This window comes from Giraffa tippelskirchi, chromosome 5, assembly GCF_054371585.1.
Source record: "Giraffa tippelskirchi isolate mGirTip1 chromosome 5, T2T-mGirTip1v1.2.pri, whole genome shotgun sequence".
NCBI classification, from domain to species: Eukaryota; Metazoa; Chordata; class Mammalia; order Artiodactyla; family Giraffidae; genus Giraffa; species Giraffa tippelskirchi.
In genome coordinates, this window is record NC_137279.1 from 179066517 (window position 1) to 179084865 (window position 18349).

General features: G+C 38.2%; 1 protein-coding gene and 1 non-coding gene across 51 annotated transcripts in view; one reads left to right on the forward strand and one right to left on the reverse strand.

Annotated features, from left to right (window-relative positions):
* The window catches only part of SCMH1 (Scm polycomb group protein homolog 1), a 202021-nt gene that overhangs the window by 105527 nt on the left and 78145 nt on the right, over positions 1–18349 (forward strand). For all 50 annotated transcript variants that reach the window (XM_081492359.1, XM_081492374.1, XM_081492360.1 and 47 more), the window contains 2 exons: positions 3464–3552; positions 9308–9551. In XM_081492359.1, the coding sequence (XP_081348485.1) occupies positions 3464–3552; positions 9308–9551 (333 nt within the window). The remainder of the gene's footprint in view (positions 1–3463; positions 3553–9307; positions 9552–18349) is intronic.
* TRNAH-AUG (transfer RNA histidin (anticodon AUG)) lies at positions 8584–8655 on the reverse strand. The gene has a single exon. It is a non-coding gene; the product is annotated as a tRNA-His (tRNA).

The following is an 18349-nucleotide window of genomic DNA, read 5'->3' on the forward strand; positions in this document are numbered from 1 at the left end:
AGCCCATTCCAGTATTCTTGCCTGGAAAATCCCATGGATGGAGGAGCCTGGTAGGCTGCAGTCCATGGGGTCACTAGGAGTCGGACATGACTGAGTGACTTCCCTTTCACTTTTCACTTTCATGCATTGGAGAAGGAAATGGCAACCCACTCCAGTGTTCTTGCTGTTCTTGCCTGGAGAATCCCAGGGACGGGGGAGCCTGATGGGCTGCCGTCTTTGGGGTTGCACAGAGTCGGACATGACTGAAGCGACTTAGCAGCAGCAGCATATACCAGGTATCTTTTAAAGTGCTTCACGTGTATTTATATTAACTTATTTTAATCCTTAAAACAGCCCATTGAAGTAGTTACTATTCTTATCCCACTTTATTGTTGAGGAAACTAAAGCCGGAAAGGGGCCTTATTATTTCCCAGATGTCACACACCAGCTAAGTAGCAGAGCTAAATTTGAATCTAGGCAGCCTGGATCCAAAACCGGTGCTGCTTTTCTCATACCAAATTCACAGAGCTATAGAAGTGATTAAATGAGATAGCTCATTTAAAAATACTTAGCATTTGGAGGCTAGCACATAATATGAGCATAATAAATGTTTTCTTTGGGAAGCAGCACGATACAGTGAAAGAGAACCAGATTAGAGGTCCTAGGGCTCCAGCCTAACTGCAGGAACAGCTTATGTGATCACGAACAAGTTTCTTAGCCTCTCTGGACTGCAGTTTTGTCGTCTACAGTATAAAACTGTCATACTATCTGGTCTCTGAAAAACCTTTCAATGTTTAAATTCCCTCTATGACTCCCCAAGACCAGATAATGAATACGTCTGAATTTAGAGGGGTCCCACATCACTGTGGGGGTTGGGGGATAAAGTCCTCAGTAATTGGGTTGGCAGCATTTCTTCTTTGCCCCTCTACTCTTGAAGAAGCTTGCTAGGAGGTAGGGAAACACAGTTAAGAACATGAGGTTTGGTGTAAGACCATTATGTAGTAGAATCTGTTTCCACCACTTACTACCTTGGACCAGCTGCTTCTCTTCAGTTTCTCTTTCATCATTTGCAAACCAGGGATAATGATAGTGTACTTCTCATGGTATTATTTGAAATATCCTGAGAGAAGGTACCTGTAAAGTAGTACATGATAAGCATTCAATACATATTAGCTATTATTATAATAAGCGTTTCCAGAGTGAGAGGATTTTTTTTTTCTTAGCTCAAGTACCAGATGAGATAGAAGCCTCTCAGTAACCCACTTCTGAAAAATTGAATTGGGAATTACATGGTGAGGCACTCTAGTTATTGGTAACTGAGGGCATGAATCTGAATTTTCTAATTGTGTAGTCACTCCTCCCTGTTCCTCCGTTTTACAAAGGTGCAGGGAACGTTTCTCTAGATCAGCTGTGCCTTGCTGTGCCTTATCCTTAGGTGTAGTGAACCATTCATGGCAGATCTGCTCTAGGTTTGGCTTGCTTCAGCCCTTTTCTGACCTAAGGAGAGTTGTTTTAAATATTCTCGTGTCTCTCCATCTTCTGCTCTGTGTTGGCTTTAGTCTCAGTTATGTTCTCTAGTTAGCAGTGCCAAATCTACAAACACCCTTACAACTATGATCTCGGAGAAAGAAAAGCTCTCCAACGTGCATATTATATCAGAAAACAGTTGAGCCAATTGGGGACATACATAACATACTTTTGGTCCAAAGAGAATGTGATGCTCTTAAATGGCATTATCTTGCATTTCATAGCCAGGTATGTAGGTAGAGCCCACTGTAGACATCCCCACCAAATCACCTAAAATTAGGGTTTGGAGCGGGGTTGGGGTGGGGGGGCGGTTGCAAAAGGAAAAAGGGCTAGGCAGGCAAAAAAGGAAGCGGTAGCAGTTTGATAGGAATGTACAAATTGGCTATCTCCACTGTTGATAAGAATGAGCTATCCCAAGAAGTCTCCTGACCTTGGGAAACCCCATTTAGCCTAGCCAGCTTTGAGACTAAGCATTTAAATCATGTGGGGTAGTACCTCTTTTCTTATTTCCATTTTTTCTCTCTTCTCATACCCCCCTTTAATTTAATTATAGTTCTTAATTAATGCTTAATCCCAAAAGCTGCTTCTTCCTTTTCCATTTCCCATGCACACTGATAATTTAGCATAGTAGATAAGAGCGTGGGCTCAACAGTCAGACTGCCTGGATTTCAGTCCTTTCTTTGTCATTTGTTCACTTTGAAATCTTAAGCAGTTTACTTTATACTTCTCTTCTCATCTATAAAGATAATTTCTACCTCACTAGGTTGTCTTGAGGATTAAATTAGATAACCAGTAGAAAGTGCCTGGCACAATATCTGGCCCACAGTGAAGTACTCAGTAATCAGATATTGTTGTTGCTGTTTCCAGCTGTGCAGCTGTGGTTCAGCCTGTCTGTCCTTTGTCAGGAACAGGAGAGCTGAGGTCGACTGAGAGACTATCAAAAAGCACTAGATTTTGGTATCTCAAGATAGAAGGTTGAAGCCAAATTGAAGGGAGCGCTAATTGGAAAATATGATAATGATCTTATTTTTACAATTTATTAATTAAATAGTATATTCTTCTTGACTTGTTGTTGTTCAGTTGCTAAGTCATGTCCAACTCTTTGCAACCTCATGGCCTGTAGCACACCAGGCTCCTCTGTTCTCCACTGTCGCCCAGCGTTTGCTAAAATTCATGTCCATTTAGTCGGTCGTGCTCTCTAACCATCTCATCCTCTGCTTCCCCTTTCTCCTTTTGCCTTCACTCTTTCCCGGCATCAGAATCTTTTCCGATGACTTGTCACTGAGGAATGACAATGCCTCCCTAGGCTTCCTTTGACTCTTTTGGAAAATGAATATCTTTGAATAAGATGACCCCTTTCATCTTCATCATGAAGCCTGATCCCTCTTTAAGTAAAAATGAATATCCAAAAGTTTGTTTATATTCTATATATGTGTGAGAGAGGGGGAAAGAGAAAGTGAGAGAGTAAAAGCATGTTTATATTGAGATAAACCAAAAAGTTTTACTTGTGTATTGGATTTATCAGACATATTTGGTTTCTTCTTAAGAGATTATTATATCCCCTTTCATACTGTACTGTCTAGATCATTTCTAAGTATTTGGTATTCCTATCACACATCTATTTTGGATTTTTCAAGGAAACTTTTCAGGCATTATGATGTACATTCTATAATACTTGTCTTGGTGTCAGGAAACTTGGTTGGGGACTTTACTCCACTACTTCCTTTGCAACATTACTTTGAGCAAGTTACCTTCCCTCTTATGTGCCTCGTTTTCTCATCTGTCTAATGAGGCATTTTCTCTGCTTAACCTTTAAGTCCTTTCCTAACAGTCTGTGATTCTATAACTGTCACAGCATAGGTTGTGGCAGGAGTAGCTGGATTCCCAAGGGAAAACTTGGTATCGCAATTCTCTTTGAGATGTATTTTTTATCTGTTGCCCATTATGTTTGCTGCAGGATTTCGGCTGAATGCTTCCTCTTGGCCCATGTTCCTTTTGAAGACGCTAAATGGAGCAGAGATGGCTCCCATCAGGATTTTCCACAAGGTACGGTGTTCCTCAGCTATCACCAGCTCCAAATTACTTAAGGTCAAATGCGTACATCCTTTCAATTACTGAGCCTCTGATGTCGGTATTATATTTATGGCCTGAGGATGCCTTTTCAGAAACTAGTTCAGCAGAAGGATTTTTAAAGTACCTTATGAAGCAGCAGTCATCCCCAGAGAAATACTAGATTATAAGGTAGGATTTCTGGGTTTGGGGATTTCTTATTTCTCTGGTGATAATAAGTTTTGACCTCATCTGTAATGTGGATTTCTGTCTACCTCACAGGATTATTAAGAAGTTAAACATTTTTTGTTAGTAAAACATATAAAATGTAATATGAGATGGATGAAACTGGAGCCCATTATACAGAGTGAAGTAAGCCAGAAAGAAAAACAACAATACAGTATACTAATGCATATATATGGAATTTGAAAGATGGTAATGATAACCCTATATGCGAGACAGAATAAGAGACACAGATGCATAGAACAATTTTATGGACTCTGAGGGAGAAGGTGAGGGTGGGACGTTCTGGGAGAATAGCATTGAAACATGTATATTATCATATGTGAAACGGAACACCATTCCATGTTCGATGCATGAGACAAATGCTCAGGGCCGGGGCAATGGGATGACCCAGAGGGATGGGATGGGGAGGGAGGTGGGTGGGGGGTCCAGGAAGGGGAACACATGTAAACCCATGGCTGATTCATGTCAATGTATGGCAAAAACTATTACAATATTGTAAAGTAATTAGCCCCCAACTAAAATAAATAAATTTATAAAAAAAAAAAAATGTAATATGAATCTAAGGGCTATTCTTATGGAGTTCCGTAAGGTCCATCTTCTAAACAGAGAGGAAGGAACGAGACTATTTTTTAAGTGCCTGCAGTATGTTTGAGGTTTATATACACTGTCTCATTTAATACCCACAGTTAACTTTATGAAGCAAGAATTACTATTTTGGTTTAGTAGTTAAGGAAACAAAACACTTTCAAATAAGGAGCTTGCCCAAGATCACCTGACTAGTAAGTGGTAGAGCAGGAATTAAAAACCTGTATTTGTTTTCCCTGGTTTTTCAAGGGAAAAGGCAGTCAGTCTCCTCTCAGTTGATCTTTCATGAGGTTGGAGTTACTATAAAGGAGACTGAATTAGCATTACTTGTGCTGCCATTTGGGCTTTTCAGGTGACGCAAGTGGTAAAGAACCCACCTGCCAATGCAGGAGATGTAAGAGATCTGGATTTGATCCCTGGGTTGGGAAGATCCCCTGGAGGAGGAAATGGCAACCCACTCCAGTAGTCTTCCCTGGAGAATCCAATGGACAGAGAAGCCTGGCAGGCTACAGTCCTTGGGGTCGCAAAGAGTCGGATGTAACTGAAGCGACTTAGCATAACATGATGCCATTTAAATCTAAAACCTGAGAGCATTATGGTTCCCAGAATACAGTATACTGGGCAATTTGAAATCCTTCCACTGGAGAGTACCTCAAAATGGTGGGAGGTAGGGGCCAATAAGAGTTCTTTTAAATGCTTTACTGATCTTACTAGGAAGTAAGAGAATTCTCCAAGGCCAAAATGAAGAAGGAAAACCAAAGTGTTAGGTGTACTGAACCTGCTGATGCCTTAAGGGGCTTTCCCAGTCTTACTTTTTAAGGACCTTGTCTTTTAACAACTAGATAGAGTAAGATAGAAGTTGAAGCCTTGGGCCCATGCAAGGCAGAAAATGGACCTGGGACAGCCACATGAAAAAACAAATGGATCCCTCAAATGTTTACTCCTTAGTGAAAAGACGAGGAAGAGTCTCTGCCTGGGCCATGGGTAGGGGAACTGAGTCATTCTTCTGATAAAAGCTTTCCTCCATGGAAGTCCAGGGTTCAGATATAGTGCCTGTGTTGTCTCAGAACTCCAAAATTTAAGGGGATATTTCTGAGTGCCTGGCAGAAGGAAACCCAAAACCTCTCTAGAGGGTTTGGTTGTTTTCAACCCAGATGTCATCGAAGTCCCAAAAGTGAAGTACCACTGAAAATCAGTTCAATTCAGTCCATAATCACAGAGCCCTCAAAACTCTCAAAACAAATCCTGCATGATGAAACATAAGTAGACACAACAAACAGTAAGACTATAAGCTCAAGGAGTTTCAGATAATAGAATCATCAGATAGAAATTTTAAATAAAGTATTTGAAAATGATTAAAGAATGAAAAGAAGGAATTTAAAAATGAGAAAAGTACAAACCTCTATTTTTTTAAAGACAAAGTTGAAAAAAGCAAATTGAATATCTAGAAATGAAACCATTAAATTTTAAAATCTTTTAAAAATTAAAAATAAAAATCTTAGATAGGTGTTTAGGCAACTTAGACCTAGATAAGAATTAACTTTAAGACATGTGTGAGAAATTTCTCCAGAGTGCAATACAGAGAGATGAAGAAATGGAAAATATTAAAGAGAAAAGATAAAGATAATAATATTAGAAGGTCTGATATATGCTGAACATGAATTCCAGAAAGAATAAAAAAGAGTCACTATTTGAAAAGATAATGACAGAATTTTCCAGAATGTGTGATAAAGACAAATATATACTTTAAAACATTGTGGAATAGCTAAAGTCAAAAGATCTGAGCAAATAATCACACAGAATACAGTCATCCTCAGTATCTATGGGGGACTGGTTACAGGAACCCCTGAATACAAAGATCCACACACACTCAACTCCCTTATATAAAATGGTGTAGTACAGCAGGCTCTCCATATCTGCAACTTTCACGATACAGACTGAACCTTCAAAGGCATTGCAGTTAGGTTGACAACACGTTTGACAGCAGTAGTACAAGGCAAAAGGTAAGAGAAAAATACCTTCAAAGAATTAAGAAAAAATAGTTGTCCACCTAGAATTTTATATCTAATTTTACTGTTATTTCAGAATGAATGTAAAATCAAGACATTTTTAGCAAACTAATACAAATATATTCACTGAAAGAACAATTGAAGAGTATGTTTCAAGAAGATCATTGAACCTAGAAAGTAAGAATGAGATGCAAAACGTAGTGCTAGGGAAAGATAGGTTAGCATGTGAGTATAACTAATCAATCATTGCCTATAACTGTATAAACCAGTTATAGTGGCAAAAGTGATCAATTGGCAGTATAACAGTGTGGAACTAAATTATCCAACACCTGTTAACTCAGGAGTAATTTAAATATTCAGAGGTGGGCTGCTGTCTATGGGGTCGCACAGAGTTGGACACAACTGAAGCGACTTAGCAGCAGCAGCATCAGTATTGTTTAATTAAGGATGAATGTTAGACTTAATTATGTCAGCTGTACAGTTATGATCTGAAGGGGATCAACCAAAAGATTAAATATAGAATGATTAACATCTGAATCAATGGAGAGGGGAAAAGGGAAGAAAATTCAGTTGATTGTTAAGGAGAAAAAAGAAGTTAAAGGTACAACTTGAAAAATCAAGTTAAATAGAAACAATATTTATAAATGATAATTGTAATAAATTTAAATACATCAGTTATGAGAAATTAAACTCATCAGTTTAGTCAGACATAGATCAGATTGTTTTTAAATCTAGCTGCATGCTCTTTACAAGAGACATTGCTGAAATATGACACAAAGGTGTTAAAAATAAAAGAATATAAAACATATACCAGGCAAACCTTTATCAAAATAAAGCTGGTGTTAACTGTCCTGAAATTAGACAAAGAAGACTTTGGTGCTAAAAAGCATTAAAGAAGTTACTATCTAATGATAAAAAAAAAAAAATAGGTCACTAAGAAGACAAAAGTTATACATGCTCCTAAAAAACATAGCCTCAAAATAGATAAAGCAAAATTTGACAGAATTACATGGAAAAATTAGAAAATCCACAATCATTAGAGGATATTTTAATACACATCTCTCAATAATTGATAAATCAAATACACAAGAAAAAATGACGAGACAAAAAAGTATCAATCAGCATAAGCTAATCAGTTATAAATCAATTCAGTTCAGTTCAGTTTCTCGGTCGTGTCCGACTCTGTGACCCCATGGACTTCAGCACACCAGGCCTCCCTGTCCCTCACCAACTCCCGGAGTTTACTCAAACTCATGTCCATTGAGTCGGTGATGCCATCCAACCATCTCATCCTCTGTTGTCCGCTTCTCCTCCAGCCTTCAATCTTTCCTAGCATCAGGGTCTTTTCAGATGAGTCAGTTCTTTTCATCAGGTCACCAAAGTATTGGAGTTTCAGCTTCAGCATCAGTCCTTCCAGTGAATATTCAGGATGATCTCCTTTAAGATGGCCTGGTTGGATCTCCTTGCAGTCCAAGGGACTCTCGGGAGTCGTCTCCAACACCACAGTTCAAAAGCATCAATTTTAAATCAGTTGTAAAAAATAAAGTCATTCCTATTTAGCAAGTGGTTTGAAAATGAAATTTTTGAAGATACTGTTTAAGATAGCAATAGGTTACAGTATGGCTAGAAAAATGTTAGTAAAATATAAGATATTTATAAGGAATTTTTAAACTTATACTGAAGATGAAATCTCCATTAAAGAATACTTAACATATGGAAAATGCTATGTTCATGGAAGGAAAGGCTCAATATCATACATACAAAAGTTATTTTTTCCCAAATTATAAATTTACTGGGATTCCAGTCAAAATACAAATAGGATTTTCCTGTGGAACTTGAAGAACTGATCCTGAAATTCATATGAAAGATCGTGGAGAAAGAATAGCCAAAACAATAGTGAACAATAACAAAGTAGAGGGACTTTTTCTTCCAGATACCATTTAGTAAGACTGTGTTATTGATACAGGATCAGACAGTCAGACAAAGGGAAACAGAGTATACACAGCTTTTTGGAAACTCTATGCAACTGCATTGCAAATCAGCACCCAAGAACTAGCTACACTACTGGAGAGAGTTTACAGTGTTACAGCTGCTTTGGAGGGCAGGTTAACAATATTTAATAAAGTGGAAGATGAATTCTCCAGGCAAGAATACTAGAGTGGGTAGCCATTCCCTTCTCCAGGGGATCTTCCCAACCCAGGGATTGAACCTGGGTCTCCTGCATCATAGGCAGATTCTCTACCATCTGAGCCATCAGGGAATCCCATATATCCTATAACCCAACAATTCTACTCTTAGGTAAACACGCTGAAAAAATCTTCCCACATATGAAAAAAGAAACAACTGTAAGAATGGCTGTGAAAACTCTTTTGAAATAGTAAACAATTCAAAACAACATTACCTGTCTGTCAAAAGAGAGGAAATAAATTATGATATAATGGAGTACTATTAGCAGTTAAACTAGAGCTGAGTTTACAACATGGATACATTTGAAAAACATAGTGTTGAACAAAAAAAGCAAGTTGTAGAAAGATATGTTCACTCTAACACTATTTATATAAAATTTTAAAGTATGCAAATATATATATATATATATATATATATACACAAACACACACACACACACACATAGTAAAGTATAAAAATATGCATGGGGAAGGGCACAAAAGAGGATTCAGCCTTATCTGTTACCTTTTATTTCTTGAAAAAAAAAAGACCTGAAACAAAGATGTCAAAATATTAGAATTAACAAAGTAATACTTTGGTATATTTTGAAATTCATTTAACGGAAAGTCTAAAGTTCCATTGTAAATCTTACATAGCACTTTCTAATCATCCAAATGAAGCACCAGTCTCTTGGCATACATAGCCTCTCTGTGTCTAGGTCTGTATATCTCTTGTCTCTCATCTAGGAACCACCGTCACCGTCTCACAACTTCTTCAAAATGGGAATGAAGCTAGAAGCTGTGGACAGGAAGAATCCTCATTTCATTTGCCCAGCCACTATTGGGGAAGTGCGAGGCTCAGAGGTGCTCGTCACTTTCGATGGGTGGCGAGGGGCCTTTGACTACTGGTGCCGCTTCGACTCTCGTGACATCTTCCCTGTGGGTTGGTGTTCCTTGACTGGAGACAACCTGCAGCCACCTGGCACTAAAGGTAAAGGCTTATAAAGTCGGAACCAAAGTTGCTAAGGGAGCCTACCTAGATCTCTCATGGTCAGCATACCTTCACCAGTAAACCTCACTCACAGGCAAAGGAGGATCAGGGGCCAACAACTAGGGTAAAAAAACTGACATCTAGTCAAGAGTAGTCAGAAACAGAAAGAATTTAAACATCACATGAGGATAGACATGGAGTTTGGCATAAAGTAAAATTTCCTTGCTCAAATAGCTTGGTTTATTCTCAGGCAACTAGCTTCTCGTCTCTCTTACTCTTATTCCTGGACTGTTCCAGAGTTTAAATATATCATTCTTGAGGTGCACATCCCAACTTTGTAATTGAGCTGGAGTAACATTGTATTGCATAAAAATACTTAACTAGCACTGTAGTTTAATGAAAAAACCGTGGGCTTAGATGTAAGATAGACTTATATTTGAAGTCCATCTCTGCCTTTTCCCAGCTGTGTGGCTTTTTGGTCAGTTAGTTGACCTCTCTAAACCTCAAAATTCCTCATCTGTAAAAGAATACCTACTTTATAAATGAGATTACATGGGCAAAATGCTTACATAATGTCTGGCAAACAACAAATGCTAAACAAATGTTTTTATTGTATTGCTGCTGTTATTCTATATTAACGTAATTATTACTATTTATTATAAATACTATATAATATGCTATATTATTATTATTATACTCTTATTATTAAAATAACCGCTATAATGGGAGAGTATACATAAAGTACTAGAATAGTACCACAGAGTAGTTGAACAGTCAATGATATTTCTGATGTTGGAGAACATCCAGGATAAAATTTGAGGTAGCTCTTAATAAAGAAAATAAATAGTAAGAATCTCATTCCGTCAAGTCTAAAAGTACTGGTAAATCTGAGAGAATAGAAAGTCAAGCTTCCTGTTGTCTGTGGGTTTCTTTTCTAAACCTCTATCAGATTCATTCATTCAATTAGCCAAATATTTATGTAGTACCTAATTGTGAGCCAAACTGAGGGTACAGTAGCTACAAAGATGAAAAGCATTCATCAAGTGCCCTCATGACACTTTCATTTTAGAGGGAAGAGATAGTCAATAAACATTTAAATCAAGAAATAAACAAGATGATTTCAGATAGACAATTTTTCCTAAGGAAATAAAGTATAATAAGATAGTGATTGTGAGGATCTGACTGTGAAGGGATTCATTTAACAGCTTTATTGAATGTAATTGAAGTAAAATAAATTGCACATATTTAAAGTATACAGTTTGAAAAGTTTTGACATATATGTATATATCCATGAAACCATTACCTCAGTCAAGATAATGAACATATCCATCATCCCCAAAAGTTCGCTGTTCCTTTTTGTGGAGGGGGAGCTTTTTGGATACAATTTCTTTTTAGGAAAAATTGTCCAAAAAGGTGATTGATGCTTGAATTCGATGACAAAAAGAAGCCATGAAAGGAAAGAGAATTCCAAGCAGGCAGATGTGACATACTTACAATGGTGTTGAGACATGAATGAGTTTATTATGTTTCAAGGGCAGAAAGAATACTGCTCTGACTACAGTGTACCGTGGGAGGGGGAAAGTGGCACAATCATGTAGGACCTTATAAGCCAGAGTGATAATTTGGATTTTATCCTAAACATAATGGGGAATCATTGAAAGGAGTAACAAAATCTGATTTACTTTAAAAAAAGATCACTTGCACTTGTGTCCAAGAATACAAAGGAACACGTATGATCAACAATAAAAAGATAAAGAGCCCAGTTGAGAAGATGGGCAAAGGACTTGAACATTTCTCCTAAGGAAATATTAAAAGGTCAGTAAGCACTTGAAAAGATGCTCAACGTCAGTAGTCATCAGGGAAATGCAAATCCCAGCCACAGTGAGATTCCACTTTACGCCCATGGGTATGGATATAATCTAAAGACAGACAGTATAGTAAGTGTTGGTGAGAATGTGGAGAAATTGGAGCTCTCATATGTTTCTGGTGAGATCCTAAACTGCTGCAGCCACTTTGAAAACAGTTTGGAAGTTTCTCAAAATGTTAAACATAGAGTTATCTGTGACCTAGCAAGTCTACTCGTAGCTATATACCCAAGAGCATAGAAATCATATGTCCACACAAAAATGTAACTTGAATTTCATGGCAGTATTATTCATAACAGCCAAAAAATTGAAATAGCCCAACTGTCCATCTGATGAAAACATGAATACAATGTGTTATATTCACATGAAATAAATTATTTATTTATTGGCAATAAAAAAAGAATGAAGTACTGGTTTGTGCTACAACATAAATGTGCCTTAAAAACATTATGCTAAGTGAAAAAGCCAATCACTAAAGACCACACATTGTATAACTGCAGTTATATGAAATGTTGAGAATAGGCAAAACCGAGAGACAAAATAGTGGTTTTAGGGGCTTTGGAAGAAGAGGAAATGAGAAGTGACCGCTAACGGGTATGAGATTTCTTTTGGGGATGTTGAATATGTTCTAAAGTCAGAGATGATATTCCCACAACTCTGAGTTTGCTAAAAACACTGAATTATGCACTTTAAAAGGTGAATTTTATGGTATGTGAAGCACACGTCAATAAAGCTGTTGTTTAAGACCTCACTTGGGCTGGTTTATGGAAAATGGGTTGTATCATGGTGACTGTGGACAAGGAAAACATAGGGTTGCTTGGATTAGGTTGGCGGCACTGAGTGGAGAGAACTTGAGATGGGGGCAGCGTGGAGGAGAGAAGACAGACTTTCTGCCTTGGAAAAGTGCTACTCCTCTAACTGCTCCAAGAAACAAATGTGGAGTCAGTCTGAGACATCCATTGCCCTCCCTCTACAGAGACTATGAGACAATATCTCTGTGGAAGTAGCAGGAAAAGAAGTGCCTTGAAAGTAATAGTGGAGTCATTTTTGCTTACTTGAGACTAAAACAGGATAAGCATTGGTGCTCCCAGCCATATTCAGTTAGTAGGCTGAATTTCTTACTTCCTTGATTAGAGTAACTCTGCTATTTTGACTGGTAAGTCTCCTAGAGCAATTGGGCAATTCTCAAAGGCCAGAGGAGCAGGAGAGTCTTCTGGACTTACATTTTTTTTCTCACTGCACATCATGCTGATAAGAAATATGGCACACCGTGTGGCTGATGATTCCAGAGTTGTTTGCTGGCTCTTTTCCTTCTCTTCAGTGTGTCTCTGGAGATTTTAGATTTTTAATAGATGACCAGAAGGACCAGCTCAGACGGTAGGAGGTTATTCCATTTGGCATTTCCAGAGGACCTTCAGTCCTTATCCTAGCAGCTGGATTGTTTCTTCCAACAACTCTCTCCTCCCCCACCTCATACCCTCAGTTGATTTTATAATGCAGCTTTTAGTAATAGCAGAACTTGGGCCATTCAGTGTCCTGGCTGAGAAACAAGTGATACAACTTGGAAAAAATGTGATTACTCAATTCATTTCACAAAACAAGATGTTCTCTGTGTGTAAGCCTGTTCTCTTCCTAATCATCCTATCTCCTCTTTCTTTTCTACCTTCTGGTCATTAGTGTGCAAATGTTAAAAAATTCAAGTACTATACAATTGTTTCTTGCCCACAGTGAGTCGAAAAAATACCAATATTTGTTTAATGTTCTTTTACACACATTATTTCTTCATATCTTTTGCTAACTTTGAACTCGGTGTTACAGTCAGATACATTCTATTTATAAGAAAAGCAAAGTTCAAAGGATTAAGTGACTTAGTTCTGTTGATATCTGAGTCCAGAGGGAGAAGCCATGGAGATTTTTAGTAAGGTCAGCTATCAAGGCCATCACTTTAGCCATATTATCTGTACAGTCTTCCCCTGTACTCTCCCATTCTCCTTTGGGCTCTCTTCAAAGCTTCATTTGAGACTTTGGGTTTTGGCATAAGCAGTGTAGTGTAACATCAGAGAATTGAATGGAAGTCTAGTCCCAGCTGGACACAAACTTGTTTCATGTCTTTGAACAAGTCATTCCTAAAGCAAGAGATTGAACTAGATGATCCTTGAGCATCCTACTGCCCCTGTGTACTGTAGTCCCTGACCTTGATGATGGTTCCTGACCTTAACGATGGGTAAAAAATGACTCCTACCACTGTCTTCTACTTGATCCCAGATGCTCATCTCACCCCTACCTACCTCTGTACCCCAGCCACATAGGGCTCTGCCTCTCTAAGGGGATCCTTCTTGCTAGCTGTTTCTCCTTTGCAAAGCCAGTAGTAAATGTTTTTAAGTCCTAAACTCCTGGGCCAAGCCACTTCTGATGGGCTGCAAATGCTAAGCTTGCAGCTAATCTAGGGTACTGGTTATAAAAAGCATAAGCTTTTTTTTTTTTCAGCTGATCACTCTTTTGTATCTGACTTAGAAGAAAACAGAGGCAAACTACTTTTTAAAACTAAAAAACCAAATAAAGAGCTCAGTCTACTTGATGTGACTATAATGTTAATTAGGCACTTAATAATCTAATTAACTCCCCTCTCCTTTGTTCTGATTGCAGGTGGGCAAGACAGTTTCAGATTATAGCTTAGCTTCCTATATAATGAGATCCAAGCTACTTCATGTTTATATTTTTATTATATATTTTATTGTATATTATTATTCTGGATTGTACACCAGTCTCTTGAGCTTCATATAGTATAAGCTTGGTCTGGCTGCTCTCTATGCTGATGCAAATATGGAGGTCCAATAGAAGTGTGGCCCTTGAGCACGCCTGTTGGAGTAAATGGTCAACCAGCCCTCCTTTACCCTTTTGGTCTACCCTTTCTACCTGTGGCGTCATACAAAGAGAACATTTCAAAATCTGATTTAGTGCTGTGGCTAAAGTACAGGAGTATTACTCTGACCTGGAGAGTAAGAATTTGATACTTAAAGACAAAACTTTCAGAATACCTCTTCCTTTTTTCCTCTGGGTAACATTTAAAAGTGTGTCCCATACTTTATGGATGGATGTTCTCTTTCTGTTGTAAAACTACATAGGAAACTATACTGTAATCACCTGGAATTCTGGGTCAGAAAGGGAGAGTTGGTTAAATTGTAATCCTAAACCATGCAGGGAAAAACTAAGTCGAGGCAATAACACAACTGAGGCTGTTGGTCAGCTAATGACCTTATCTTCTTCAGCCAGCCATTCATTCAAGTTTAAATATTGTCATGACTAGGGGCTAGTCATTGGATAAATTTATAGGAATCCTGCATTTAGAGTTTATAGTTTTGTGAGTGTGTACTCACACTCCCAGGCCAGTGGAGAGTGGTGAGAAGATAAGATGGGGCGAGGGGATAGTTTTTGAATAAAGAAGCTGAAATGTAACCTATCACAACTATTCTATTTATTTAACAAAGTTATCCCTGCAACCTGTAAAATAATGCTAGTTTTTTAGTATGAAGATAATTCTTTCTACCCTGTCTAGAAGGTTAGGATTCATGTCTACTTGGAGTCCTTGTTAAGTGGGACCAATTTATTAACTTCATCTTTATATCCCCAGCACTTGGCCCATAGTAGTTATTCAGTAATATTTATTGAGTGAAATAAATAATGCTTTATTTTCTGATTTCATTTCTGTTCACCATCATCTAAAGCCATTATTCACTGAGGTACAAAAGTGAGAGGGCTACTATAATTTTAAAAGCAGATTAAAATTTATTTAAACTATTGTTCTGTTTTAAGTCTTGGAGACTTGTGGCCAAAAATAAGAGTGACAAAGGGCTCTCATCTCCAGAAAGGGATATCTTTGAACTCATGTTCACTCACCTCTCTATCACAAAACACACTTACACCTTTACACCTGGAATACTCCCTGCCCTTCCACCCAAATTCTTTTTCTATTAAGCCACAGCAAACAGGAGAATGTCCTCTCTACAGGAAGCTTCAAGCAACCAGTATATTCTTCCTGTCTCCTGAGAAGGTGTGTTCAGCAGCCCTGTCAGAAAAGGCATAAGCCTGTTGATTAATAAATAAATAAATTTATTAAAAAAAAAAAATCCTCAAAAAAAAAAAAGAAATGAATCAAATTCTTCAGTACCCTTAATGAGGTCCGCTGCTTGGCTATTTGGCAGTTTTCCCTTTTTCCCTCTCAGACATAACTAGTTCTGAGCTTTGCCTCTATTGAATATACCGATTCCGCGCGTGAGCACGCACACACACATACACATACACAATATCTTTGTCATTATTCCAGCTTTGGTGTTGTACTTTAATTGCATCTAGAAACTCTGGCCTTTATTCATCCATCTACACAATAATTGTAGAACAGCCACATCTTCCCTCATATCTCAGGTGGTAAAGAATCTGCCTGCAGTGCAGGCGACCTGAGTTTGAACCCTGGGTTAGGAAGATTCCCTAAAGAAGAGAATGGCTGCCTACTCCAGTATTCTTGCCTGAAGAATTCCATGGACATGAATTAGAAGAGCCTAGCAGGCTACAGACCATAGGGTCTCAAAGAGTTGAACACAACTGAGCAACTAACGCTTTCACTTTTTTTTCCAATCTTAGCAGTGTTAGGCTCAGTGAAGATTGTAAAGAAGTGCCTACCTCCCAGGTTGATTCAGTGGTTGAAATGAGAAAATGGGTGTACAAATGCATGTAGCACAGAGTTGATGTCCTCCGTATGGTAGTTATATCTGAATTTAGATGTCTAGACATCCCAAGAAAAGGGAACTACACACAGAGACACTTAAGTGCTCTATTTTGGTCAGGAAAAATAAATATATTTCTGAGACAGGGTTTGTACAGTGAACTAATGCTCCCATAACTGCTTTTCTGTTGATTGTGTGCTGATGGTACATAAGTAGAAATGGGAATATGAGGAAATTAAATGAGTGGCATTACATTATGAAGTGGGGGATATGGGTTCTCTCACTGATCCTAATTATATCTGCTCAAGGGACAGAAAAGCCCCATGTCTCTCTTCCAGCTTCCCTAAGCTGGCTCTTGGCCCTGCCCAGTTCTCTCTCCTGCCTTCACCAACCACAGATGCCTGAGAGTGGTAGCAATTTTCTGGCATGTATAATGAAACAACTGGCATCTCTCAAACTCCTGGAAATAATGAGATGTGATTTAGGCAGTTCATAAATTTGACCACACCTGCTGTTTTCTTGAAAGTACTTGGATCCATATAGTTTTCTGTGGCAAGCTTTTGTTAACACCTACTGTGTGCCAGCATCAATATATATCGACTTGGAAAATTCCCTGTTTTAAATGTCTTGTTAATTGTTGTCATTCAGTCACTAAGTCTTGTCCAACTCTGTGACCCCATGAACTGCAGCATGCCAAGCTTCTCTGTACATCACTTTCTCCCTGAGTTTCCTCAAACTCATGTCCTTTGAGTCAGTGATGCCATCCAACCATCTCATCCTCTGTCACGCCCTTCTCCTCTTGCCCTCAGTTTTTTCCAGCAACAGGGTCTTTTACAATGAGTCAGCTCTTTGCATCAGGTGGCCAAAGTGTCGGAGCTTCAGCTTCAGCATCAGTCCTTCCAATGAATACTCAGGGTTGATTTCCTTTAGGATTAACTGGTTTGATCTCCTTGCTGTCCAAGGGACTCTCACAAGTGTTCTCCAGCACCCCAGTTTGAAAGCATCAATTCTTCAGTGCTCAGCCTTCTTTATGGTCCAACTCTCACATCTGTACATGACTGTTGGAAAAACCATAGCTTTCACTATATGGACCTTTGTCAGCAAAGTCTACAGTATACTCTGAATTTTAAATCTACAATATACTCTGAATATTGATCACGTGTACATGACTAAATTCAATTCTAGGGCAGGCGTCTGTGTTTCTACAGAGCAGATACTTTATGATCCTTACTGATTTGAATCAAGAAAAGTTATCATGGAGAAAGAAGAGGAATTCTCCTATTTGATGAAAACTTTTACTGAGGAAAATACTTGGTTTATTACAGCTTGGGTACTGTGATAAAAGATAAACGTAAAAGCACTTTCTAAACCTTGTGAATTACCACCTGTACCCCTCAGTCTTTAAAAAAAAGATTTATTAGAAAACCCCCTTACCTAACAATGACCATTATGTCCTGAAATTTGGTTCAGTTTGTGCTGAGACTGAATAAGGAGTTAATTAAACATCTACTGTGACCATTTGAGAATATAAAAATTTAAAAAGTGCAATCCCTTATCTGCAACTCTTCAACAAATTAGGTCACAGTATAGTTACCTTTTAAGGGAAGCTTGAGTGCCACTCTATTCTGCACTAGCAGAATTCCAACATTCCCAACATTGGAGCTTACTCTTAAGACAACATCAACCAAAACGGATCAAGAAGAGAGTCCAAGCTGATGAGGGCCTTAGAAACTATCCAATTTCAGAAATATATGAGCAAAAAAAAAGACCTTGAGGAGCAAGAGTATCAAGAGTGCTCTGAAAAGGTTTAACGTGAAACAAGAAACAAAATTAGAGCCAAAGGATAGACACTGGGGGAAAGCAGATTTCAGCTCAAAATTTAAAAGAACACTTTTAGCCATTAGAGCTATCATAAATGGAAGGAATGTGTTCCTTTGGGAGGGTACAATCTCTCTGTCTTTGGAAGAATTCGGGTAAGGGATGGATGAGTATTTACAGAGTATTCTCTCAAGGAGCATCCTGAATTAGGTGGGACATTGAATTTGAGGACTTCTGAGGTTTCCTCTAACCCTGAGATTCTAGGATCCTATGACTTTTTAGATTCCTGACATCTCATTTCATAGTAAGGTAACAACCTGTATCTTAACCAAAGTCACTTCTAGATAGGAGATAATATGGTCAAGAGTGACTCTGAATTCTTTACATATTGGAA